Source organism: Monocercomonoides exilis (genome assembly GCF_001643675.1).
Source record: "Monocercomonoides exilis strain PA203 chromosome Unknown scaffold1-2713096, whole genome shotgun sequence".
NCBI lineage: Eukaryota > Preaxostyla > Oxymonadida > Polymastigidae > Monocercomonoides > Monocercomonoides exilis.
In genome coordinates, this window is record NW_027150546.1 from 1,503,911 (window position 1) to 1,516,032 (window position 12,122).

The 12,122-nt window shown below is 33.0% G+C and overlaps 3 protein-coding genes across 3 annotated transcripts; 1 reads left to right on the forward strand and 2 right to left on the reverse strand.

Annotated features, from left to right (window-relative positions):
• Window positions 1-6,035: 6,035 nt before the first annotated feature.
• Window positions 6,036-6,266, forward strand: MONOS_5438 (uncharacterized protein; the record flags this gene model as incomplete). The annotated part of the gene is made up of 1 exon (XM_067875585.1): window positions 6,036-6,266. One exon carries the CDS (start codon window positions 6,036-6,038, stop codon window positions 6,264-6,266), a length of 231 nt encoding a protein of 76 aa, XP_067736396.1.
• Window positions 6,267-7,383: 1,117 nt separating this feature from the next.
• MONOS_5437 (uncharacterized protein) lies at window positions 7,384-8,726 on the reverse strand (the record flags this gene model as incomplete). The annotated part of the gene is made up of 3 exons (XM_067875584.1): window positions 7,384-7,394; window positions 7,506-8,223; window positions 8,304-8,726. The coding sequence occupies 3 exons, from the start codon at window positions 8,724-8,726 to the stop codon at window positions 7,384-7,386; spliced, it is 1,152 nt and encodes a 383-aa protein (XP_067736397.1).
• Window positions 8,727-11,384: 2,658 nt separating this feature from the next.
• Window positions 11,385-12,107, reverse strand: MONOS_5436 (uncharacterized protein; the record flags this gene model as incomplete). The annotated part of the gene is made up of 1 exon (XM_067875583.1): window positions 11,385-12,107. One exon carries the CDS (start codon window positions 12,105-12,107, stop codon window positions 11,385-11,387), a length of 723 nt encoding a protein of 240 aa, XP_067736398.1.
• Window positions 12,108-12,122: the final 15 nt, after the last annotated feature.

Below are 12,122 nucleotides of genomic sequence, written 5' to 3' on the forward strand. Positions count from 1 at the left end.
AATCAATTTTTCTATCCTTATTCTCAACTGAGATTTTTCAAAATGAAGACTCCAAATATTTTTCATCTCTTTGTTATAACCCATATGCTTCAATAGCAAAATCGCACTTTCAATTGAAAATTTCTCTTTATCAATCATTTTGTCCATTGCATCAAAGAATTCTTTTGTGAAAATTAATTTCAATTCTTTTTCATCCATTTCTTCCATTATTTCATTCATTCTTTCAATATTCCGTTTCTGTTCATTCTTGTCGCAATCTTCAAGCTCTGAAAATAATTCTGATAAAAAAATTGCAACAATCTCCATTACAGTATTTTAAAGTAACAACAATTGCAAACCAGTGAATGATTTTTGGACTCCAATCTTCTCAATTTTTGAGTATTTATTGACAAAAAACAATGAAATTTTGACATTCAAATTGAATTCGTATTTGTTTGGATAGAAAAAATAGGCACGAAATTATAACATGAAATAGACATGAAAATATATGTGTTCATGCTGTCATTCTATGCATTTGCATTTTTGAAAAGGTAATAATGAAGAAAAACAACGCTTATTATTTCTGAGATTGTTGTTATGGATTCAGAGATCAATAAATATCTTATTGAAGAAATATCAATTAGCAGGAGGAGAGTTCAACATATTAATTTTCAACAGTAAGTTAGCAATATTATTTTTTGTTTTGAAAGTTGGCAATGATGGCAATGCATAAATGCTGAAATTCTTTCTGATGATTTTTGAAAATTGGATGGCTTTGGGGAATACAAAGATTTTATAAATAACACAAAAGACGTAATGAATGTATTTTTTATTGTTTTATTTATTGTGAAGATATCCATATGTATCCTTTCCAAAGTTCAGGAATCCGAATTATTGTTGAAATGGCCAATTTCCTTTTTGTGGAGCAATATGATGGGAACGGAGCAGATTATAATACAAAAATTGATAAATAAAGGAATATATGCAAGATGCATGATTTTTATATATTTTTATTTGGTGCAAGAGATGAAAACAAATTCGACTGAAGTTTTGTTGAATGAAGATGAAAAGAAGGAATTCTGTGAAGGACAAAATCTGCACAAAATCATATAGAATTTAGGAGCATAAGGCAAAGGAGAAGCTTTTTTAGCAAGGAAAGTGGCTGGCAATATTGAGGGAAGGATATTTATCACAAAAAAAAGGCAATAAATCAACGAAAAAAAGGAGAACCCCAAGATGTCAATAATATTTATAAGGTTTTCCTGTTTCTCTGACTGTGCCAGGCAGGCATGGAAGGCTGCGAAATTCTGTTTCTGATTCCGCTTTTGCTCCAAAAGAAAGTGGAAAAGCCAACGATGAGATGTCCATTTGTCGAATTCATTTTGCCAATCGAGCAGCGTTCTGTTCAATTGCATTTGGATTTCATTCTTCGAAGGGACAGTCATCATGAGCAAAAAAAGCGATTATCATTCGAAGTTTGCTTTCTTTATCACCGCATCCAATGAAAGAGAATTTGATGGCTTTGGTTCTTCATCTGTTTTCAGAAAAGTGATTCTTGTGCTCCATTTCAATGCTTGTTCTTGATCAATTGAGTTGTGTGCCTTGAACATGAAGATTTCATTAAATCTGTATCATCATCCTCAGCATGAAAATAGCTGAATGAATGACAACTTTTTTCATCTTTCCTCCTCAAAGTTACTGAAGAACAGTGGATTTATTGTGAAAACATTCATTTCTCTTTTCTTCGTCATCTTCTTCCACATGCAAGTCTTCATCAAATCACATCACAATTCCATATTTGGCAATATCGATATTGCAAAAGCGGAGTTATTCTCATCAGCTTCTGTGCCAGAAATAATGAGTGAAATGAAGAAGAAAACGATGAAAAACATTTCAAGAAATGATATTGAAATGAACAAGTGAAGGTGGGAAGAGACATCAGCAAAAGAAGAAGGCAACAATGATTGTTTGGGAAGCGAAGATGATGTATTGAAATGTTGAGATAAAAGAAAAGATGGATGAAAAGAAAAAGAGCAAAACTTTGTGAAATTGCAGATGAAGAAGAAGATTGCATATTGGCTGATGAAAGTGTTGATTTCAAGAGAGGCGCAGGACTCTGGAACCATGTGCATGTTTGCATGTGAAGACTCTGTCATTTGAGGCTGATAACATCGACAATGCCATATTGTGAGATTCACCAGATACAAAAGGATGCAGCATTTGTGTCTGAAGCAGTTGAAACGGACTTGTGCAACCCATGGCACAAAAAGCATCTTTGATATCATCGAAGCTTCAAATTCATTTTGGTGACTTCTTTCGCTTTCCGTTTTGGCTTCAGTTTCAGCTGCTGCGTTCATGACAATTATTCTTCATTTTGCTTCGTCTTATTTTTCTTTCCACTGAACCTGCCATCATACTGTATGCCTCACAGCTCATTCAGCAGATGCTGTCCAGGCAGCGATGTCTTTGCAGCTGATACTGTTGTGCCAAGTGAAGAAGGAGCAGAAGTGAAAAGACGTTGTAATTTCATTCATTTGCTTGTGTTATTGAGCTCAGCTTATGCAGTTGATTGAAGTGAAAAAGACTTCTTTGAATTATCCAACAATAAAGGAGTTTGAATAAAAAGAATACTTGGAAATTGAATCTGGATGCCAGCCATTCTCATCATTCTTGCAAATTTGAAGTTAAATCATTGCATTTGTTCTTTCCATTCAAAACATTTAATTTCTATTGGTAACTGAAAGATGAAATGTTTGCATTTGTGCTTCCTTTATTCAAATTGCTTTCAAAAGGCGTCTTCTCCATTTTCGGCTCGCTATTTCCTTTCAGATGAAGCCAAGTGGCCTTTGGCGCAAAAGATGTTCAACAAAATGGCATGCTAATGTGAACATCTCTTTTTGAAATGACCTTGAAAAAGGCTGAATATTGTTTCTTCGCCATTGAAGTTGAACTCCAAAAGATTTCTTTTGTATAAACCTTTTTTTTGTAAAAAAAAAATCCATTATCCTGATTAAGGAGCGTTGACTTGGTCTTCTATATGCCTGGGAATTTTTTTCATTTTTTCTTTCACATGGACTCTCCGATGCTTTTGTTCTGTGATTCCATTTTGACTATCTGCTTTCACAACGAAAACCAACAATTCCTTTGGATTTGTCGAATGAAAGCAAACAAGAATGAAAAAAATAACAAATGAGAAAAAAAATACATAGAATACGTAAACATCAAGTTCATTATTATTTTTTTTTCCCTGTTGCAAATCACAAAAAAGAAACGCAGGTTTTTTTCATCATCTTATTTTGTTTTCATTTTCTCTTCTGTCGTTATTCTTATTTGTGACTAAAATGAAGTTTTATTCATTCATACAAAAAATATGATAGTTTGAACTTCAATTTCAATAAAAAGAACATTTCACCGATTCATAAGCTTTTGGTTTGATCAAAAATTAACAAAAGGTGTGTTTTTCTTCTCTAAGACAAAACAATCATTGGTTTTGTTGCTGTTACATATTGCACATTTTTTTATTAAAAAAAGCCTTGTAATTGGTTTTTGATCAAAAACATATTTAAAAAAATCAGAAAAAAAAAAGAAGTTTGTTTTTGCTAATAATAACATTGTTTGAAGTTTTATTGTGTTTATTGTTTTCTGAATATATCACGAACAGAATGAGTGCTGGAGATGAAGGAATACAAGAAATGAACATTGTGGGCAAGTTTTTGAGTTTGTTTATTTCCAACTATTTTGAAAAACAAACAATTTTTCATCCTTTTTATGTTTTTTGAAGAACTGTTTGACGAACTTGAAGGTTGCAACGATGATGAACAAAAAGTCAAAATTGAAGAAATGAATGGACTTCTTGATGAGATGAGCAAAGGTGAATTTGAAACAATTAGCAAAACAGAAATGTTTGACAAGATAGCAGAAATGATTGAAGAACAGAAATTGTTTTTGAGCAATGCATTGCTTCTATTGACGCACATGGGATATTTCAAAGTGTTGAAAGATACTTGGGATTGTGGTTTTGATGGCTCTTCATTGAAGAATAAATTTGAAAAGATAATTCTTGAAGAAAATGGTATAAAAGAAGGAAGAAGTGAAAAGCTGCTGGCTGGCATTTGCAGATGCTATATTTCTCTTAGTTATTGCTCTCCAGTCGAATCACTTTCAATTAGTTGTAATTTCCTTCTGACGTTTGCATCGGATAAAGTGCAAAGAGAAGAAATGCAGAAAGATGTGGAAATGGTTTTGCTGGCTTTGAGTTGCACTGGACTTTGTGGGGTGTGGATATTTCTGTTTTTCTTCATTGTTATTTGCTTATTCTTTTTTTTTGGAAGAGTTCAAAAAATGATAAATCAATGAATCGATTAATTGATATCATCAAATATCATCAGGAACACAGAAATCTTACACCGCTTGCTTATCAGTTGGCTTGGAAGTGTTTGGTGGAAAGGGAGCATGCTATAGGAACGTTGAATTGGGCAGTTGTTGATGATCTGCATTTTGCGAAGGAAGCAGCGAGAGAAGTGGAAGAGCTTGCTAGGCATGTGGATTGGAAGAGAAAAGAAGAAGAAAGAAGAAACGAAACAAAAGAAGAGATTCTCTTGATGAAATGGATCCAAACATTGGCGAGTTATTTTAGCACATGTCAATTTAGGAGCGAAGAATATGTTGGGCTAATCAGAAGCGTTGTGCAGGTGATAAGAATGGCAAAGGATAATTTCAGAGAAATAAGCAAACAATGTGCTTTTTCTTTAAGAAGAGCAGCGGAAAGCAGCGGAGTGGAAGTTGATTACATCTTTAAAGGGGAAGCTGTTGATATCTTTTTGGAGGAAATTCAACAGTCAATGTTAGATTATGAAATGACATTAAATTATTTGACATTTTTGATGAATGTTAAAAGAAAATTGAAAGAAAAAAATGAAAATGAAAGTGATGAAGCAAAAAGGCAGGAAGCAAAAAGAATACTGTTTGACAAGGCTGAAGAAAAAGGATATGAAGACATCATCATTAGTTTTCTAGAAACGATACGAACAGTGAAAACAAGTTTTTGTTTTCATCTGTCTGAATATTACTCAGATTATTTTGTATTCATTTGAATCGTGTATTCCTTTTTATTCCGTTTTAATTTTTTAATTGATTTTTATTATTTTTTATTTTTTATTATTTTTTCCATTTTTTCAGAGAGAAAACTTTTGAAAAGAAATTGTTTGAGGTTTTATTTCATTTCAAATCTGTACTTCCAATCATGCAATATTTTAAAAAAAATATCATTGATGAATCAGATTTCGTTTTTTTTTTAAAATGTTCCAATAATGATTAAAATAACCAAAAAAAATAAAAAAGAAATAAAATAATTGCTCACAACAAAAATTACAAAAATAAAAAACAAGAATGTGAAATAAGCATATTCACATTCATCAGACTGGGGGCAGATTTTTGTGTATACTCAAGAGACGGTGTCAAGCTGGTGGAGCAGTACTGTTTCGATTGTATCATGGTCGTTTTCTGTTGTTGGGAAAATGTTTTAGAAGGTTATCTCTTAATTTTCGTCACCAACGATGAAGGAAAAGATGGAGAGGAGAGAAGTGGAAGAAGAGTAAGGATTTGACGGAGTTATTAGAAAGGTATAGTTAAAACGTTTCTCAAAAGAGAAGATGAAATTAGCTAAAAGGAAGTTCAATCTTTTTTCACGAGAATAACCACTTTTTGCTCAGATTATCAGTATGAAATCAGAAATTGAAAAAGGATTCAGCAACGGATCATCATAAAGTTATTCTATTTTTTAACATTTGCATCTTCGAACACGCAATCTTCTTCAACGACTTTTTCAACAACAAGATCATCTTCATCATCATCTCATCATCCTCCTCCTCTTTTTCTTCTTCCTCTTCCTCCTCCTCTCTGTCAACTCAAATCCTGTTACATATTCATTTGAATACGAAAGAATGAAAACCAATGAATTCATTACTGTTGATGGCAAAGGAGATATGGCAGAATGAAAAGGCTTCGATGAACCATCTTGTCTGCTGCTGATTCCGCTGAAGCGCACGAAGCAACTGATGAGCGAGGTGGATGAGTGGAACGGGAAGGAAGTTGAGAAGCAGGAAAATACGATGGGGCAAGTGAAGAAGAAGATGCTGAGTGGGGAGCAGGATGCAAGGCTTGGGTTGAATGACGTTGTTGATGATGACGGCAACGACATTGACTATCATGCTGTTGATTCTGATGGGATTTATTTGAAGGAAAAAGAAAAGACGGATTTTGAAGGAGGGAAGTTTTCTCATTGCTGAATATATTTGGAAGAAAATGAAAAATTTCCCTTTTATCAAATGCAGCATTCAAAGAGGTGGAAGAAAGCTAAAGAGGATGCAAGCAGAACAGATAGAGCACATTGAACATTGAAAAAGAAATTGTGTTTGGCGGGGACAGAAGATGAAGAGATGACTGCGCTCCTGTCAGACTATATGGGACAGACCTCAGCCAACCATCTTCTGATTATGAAGCTTCCTTCCCTCACCTTCTCCACTTCTCTATCTCTGTGCCGAGTCTTTCAGCCATTGAGACAGCAGCCACAAAGCTGTTTAAAAGACAGAGAGAAACAGAGCAGCAACAAAAACAGATGAAACTGGAGGCGTTCCAGTTTTGAAAAAGCAGAAAATTGCATTCTATCTATTTATCAATTCAGAGGGGGAAAATATCTCTTGAAAAAGAATCTGTGCTTTGATTTTCATTTCAGTTCCAATCATTTTATTTTCCATGATAAAGTGGATGCTTGAAAGGAAATGCTTGATAAGAAAATGTTTTCTTGAAAAAGCAAAAAAATACAAATTAAAAAATTTTGTTAAATGAACAGACTGATGAAAAGTGTGAAATAAATGGGAAAATAGTTGGTGTTTTATGAGAATTTGAAAAGCTGTTTAATCAATGTGAACATTCCTTTGATGATGGTTCAGAAAAAGATTTGAAAACGAGAAACATTTCACAATTTGTGAGTGACTGATTTTTGTATAATTTTTGCAATGCAGTTCATTGGGGAAAAAAGACAAAAAAATGAAATTGACAAATAATAATATTGATTCATCTTCCAACAAAACTCTTTTAATAGAAATGTTAATAATTTATTTATTTCAAACAACAAAATTGAAAGGGCAAATGCCAAGACATCTCCAAGATAAATAAACAACAATAAATAAGAAAAAGGAATAATGGAGGTAATTTTGAAACGCATTCGATTTATGATTAAAAGGCAGATGAAAAAGATGGAGAAGGAAAAAAAAGGAAACAAAGAAAAATTAAACTTTAGCCAAACTCAACTATTCGAACATAAAAACTTAAAAGCCCAATGAAACAGCAAGCGAAGTTGCATTGAGAAAAATAATGATGCAAATTTGCTTAAAAAGAAAAAAGTTAACAAATGGCTAACATAAAGTCAAATGAAAAGATATTGTTTAAATAAAAAAAATGAAGCGAATGAAATAAGCACGTGATTCAGCAACAAAGAAAATAGTTTTCAATTTTAAAAAACATACAATATTCACCAAATATCCCCTTTGTTTTGTAATGACGCAACCTGATAATGCAATCCTCATATCCATCCTCCTCTAAATTTTCGAGTACTTTTTTTTTCGTCTCTTTTCTTATCTTTTCATCGCTTTCACCTTCCATCTTCTCATTTAATCTTTCACAAAGATATCTAATAAATGACTCGCAACTTTCAATCGTTGAATATTCATCATGCGAACAGTTCATTTCCGATAAAACAAGCTCAATAGCTCCATTTTTCAGCAGTTCATTAATATTCACAGTTCTGTTATATGCTGAACATCTAAATGAATCAATACACCAATAGCTAACATCTCTGTAATTATCCTTTGATGCAAGACACACTCTCGCAACACTTCTGATAAGCTCGGCATGCTCTTCATTCCGCGATCTGCACAATAAAAGGGGTTCAAGTGTTTGGAGCCACCTAATCAAAGTAATCGCTTCTTCTCTTTCTTTTCCTCTTCCATCTTCTTCTTTGCTCTTCCAATCAATGCATCCCATCAGCTCTTCCAACTCACTTATTGCTTCTCTCACAAAATGCAGCTCGTTCATTATTGCCTCTTCCGTTTCTCGTTTATCGAATTTTCGACAATACAAAAACTGCCAAGCAGACTGATAGGCAAGTCGCGTAAGATTGTGATGCTTTTGATGGTGTTGAATAATCTCTTTGATTTCATTCGAATACAATTCTTCTGGCATTTTCTATCATTCCGAGCAGCAAATGAAAAAAATAAATAAATAAACTGATGCACATTATAGAGAATGAAGAAAGACGTTCATACAGGTTCTTCGCAAAAGCCACTCAAAGCCAGTAAAGCATATTCAATTTCTTTTTGTGCTTCTTTGCTTTCCTCCTTGTTTAACGCAACTTTCAGAAGGCAAGGCACACAAATTTCCAGAAGACCATTGATGGTTGGATCATATCTTTCACACCAAAATAAATAGCATTCACAAAGATCAATCAACAGTTTCTCATCCTTTTCTTCCTTTTTCTTTCCCTCTTCCAGAATTACTCTTCCAAATCTTTTCTTCAAAAAAGGGTTTGTGAAAAATTGGCGCTTTGTTGGTTTTTTCGCATTTTCATGTCCAATATGCTTCAGCAACATAAGGGCTTTTTTAAAAGGATATTTGTTTAATTCAATCAATTTGTAATTTTCATCAAATTCTTCTTTCGAGAAAAATTGCTTCAATTCTTCTTTGTCCATATTCTTTAGCATTCCATTCATTTCTTCTTTCAGCAATCTTCGATCTTCTTCGGTAAAATCCAGGTCGGGAAACATTTCTTTAAAAAATCAAAAAATAAAAAGCAATCTTCAATCCCTTGAATAAATCAAAAGCACGCACCAAAAACCTGTCCCTCATCTATCATCTTCTATATTTTCACGAAAGCAACGCGAGCATAAAGAGTTCATATTAATCCATTCATTGAAAAAATAAGGAATAAAAAAGAGAAAAAAAAAGTTGAAATTTAAAAACTGATGGAAGATGCGCAAGTTTTATTGTTCATACCGTTCTTTCTTGTATTGGCTTTTAGACAAGAAAATATGGAGAAAAGCAAAGATTCATCAAATAGCTAAAATTATTATTAGGGATATTTTGATCAAAATATGAATTTCAATCCATTAAAGTTATTCATTTGAGAAATTTCTAACAATCAGATATGCACCATCATTATTAAAAAAGAAAATGTTTTTTGTATTGTTTCAGGGTGATGAAAACATTGAACAAATAGAATTAAAAAAGATAAAAAAAAAAAGATTTGATGACAAATAAGAAATAGTTAGATAAAAATATTTGTATTCTCGATTTTTCATTGAGGATATGGGGGTGATATAAAGCAAATCATTCTTGAAAGCAACTGGACAAAAATATTTATCAATGAGTTGGTTCTCTATTCATCGATTTCGTTTGTGATTTTTGCTGCAATGATTGCAGAAAATATAAAATTTGTCAATTTTTTCCTTAAGCGTAATCCAACTCATCGCCAACATCATGGGATAAAGTTTCTGTTTTTTTGTAAAAAACTTTTTTCGTTGATAACTTCTCGTTTAACGCCTCGTTTTTTGCTTCTTTATTTTCATCTTGATCAAAAGTTAAATCCTTCATTCATTTTATTTTTCGATAAAACAAAGAATTGCAAAAAAACGATTTGAAAAATGATTTCTCCAATTATCTTTCTTCATCTAAGATAATTGAATTTTCAAATCCTTTTTTGTTTTTGAAAAATTTCACAAATTGTGATTGCAGAAATAAATGAGGAGCATCTTCAATGCTTCAATAAGATTTGAACAAAAACCAGAGATGCAATTTGAATGAATAGAATTTTGCTCTTTTCTGAGCAATAACAAATAATTTGAACAACAATCGGGAGAAAAACTCATGAGCTGTTAATTGTTTTGGAGTGTTTTTATTTTTTTCTGAGAAAAGGACCAGCCTTCTTTTGATCAGGTTTTATTCTTGTTCATGGAAGAACGTATTTTTTTTAAAGAGAAAAGCTTTTGAAGTTGTTTTGCAGAAATTGTTGCAATTTTTGTTTGAATTATTTATTCATTTGACTTTTGTTAATAATTTGCATTGAACTTCTGTTTTTAACGAACTGAAAAAAGTCACCGACCCAATATCACACAAATAAAAATTTGAACTTTGCATTATCCAATGATAGAATGCTCGAATTTTTTCAACCTTTATATACGAAGTCTCAGGCTTCGAATGGCTGATTACAGTTTGTTTTTGATGCTATTAGAGTTATTTATTCGTTGGTTTTTTGAATTGAAGGAAAAGTTCAACATTGAATATTTTGACACTCAGATTTTTGAAATACGAACAGAGTCCGTTGATTTGCGGTGGAAATGTATTTATCTCATTATTCTGATCTAGCATCAACCTATGATGAAATAGAAAAAAAAATTTATGTTCATTTTCAAGAATTTTGTGATTGCAGACAAATATTAAATGTATTTTGAATAAAAGCATTGCAAAGCAAATATGAAGGAGTTACATGAATATACACATGTGGGTTGAACAATTAACAAGGAAAAAGGCAAGATCAAAAACAATAAAGATCAAAAAATTTTTTGGATAAAGCCAATTCTTTGTCTATCCTTTGACCATGAGTGCCACAAAGGAAAAATTGATCAAATAAAGAAAATCATGAAATTGTGATGACTTCAATGCCAAAACTTTTATGAAGCATTTGAATCTGCGAAAATCCAACAATTTTCGGAGAAAAACATTGCTACGGAAATTAACTGAAAACTCATTCTTTCAGAATTATTACCTCATAAATTATACAAAATAACTGCTTCATCAATTTCTTTCTGGGATTACAAAGAAAAAACAAAAATACTGCATAAGTTAATTAAAATCATTAGATAGCATTTATTTTCAAGCAATTATTCACCTTAAACAGCAGAGCCACTATCACATTCATAACAAATCATATGAAAATGATGGAGCATACTGACAACTCAAACATTCAATAAACTGTCTCACAAAAAGGATAATTAAAAAAAAAGAAAACAGTTTTTAATCCATATTCAAATTGCTCGAAGTACCTATTGAACTTGATTTATTGTACGAATCTCCAAAAGGAGCAAACAATTTTTTTTCAATTACAACGAAAAGCTATCATTTGTTTGCGAAATCAAAGAATATCATTTTTTTCCTGAAACTGATCAAGTGCTGACAAATGTCCGCTGCTTCAATGAGGCAAATACCTTAATATCTGTGCAGCCGAGCATCCGTTTGAGAATTCAAATGATTCGATAGAAAAAGAAAGACAAGAATATTTGTATCGCGATCCTCCTTCACAAATGCAACGGGATATGGGAAATCGTAAAAATAAAACAATTATTGTCATATTTTCACAATAAACTCAAATTTTCCTGCTCACTTCTGCTTTCTGAATCTCTTGGGCGTTCGCTTTCTCTACAGCAACCGCTGTAGCATTCGACAGCATCTGTCATTGTCAGTACTGCAGCACCTGGAGGGAAGCGTTGGATAAGCTCACGCTTCAGCAAAACCAAAGTGGGCCTTTGTGAGGCCCTTCCTAACAAGCAGCACTTGGCAATATTCTCCATTGAGGATGTGTTTATTCTTTCAATATTTGGTCTCTCTCCATTCACTATCTTCTGCCCAGCAACTTCGGCTTCATACTCCCCAAACGGAATCTCCAATGTCAAGCATTCCCACAGCATCATCCCAATCGAAAATGCCACTGATTCCTTTGTTGCCCCCATCTTCTTGTTCATCAGCAGTTCTGGTGCTTTCCACCTCAGACACTCTTTCTTGAAATCATCCTCCTCAAAGGCAGATGAAGGAGGTGGCGACTTGGTGAATCTCTCGCTCATCACTGAAATATTGGACGACGAAGAAGAGACAACAGTTAATGAAGAGATTGATGAGGAATCTGAACTGTCATCAGAAGAAAGGAAGTCAGAGTGCATCACAATGCAGATCACCATGTGCTCAGAGAATAACACAATATGTGGACTCAGATTTGCAAGAGATGAGAGAGGATTCTCCATTTCATTGAAGGAGTGGAGCGCAAGATTAGCCACCCAGAACAGGATTTGAGCAGCTGTCATCTCTCTTTCTATAAA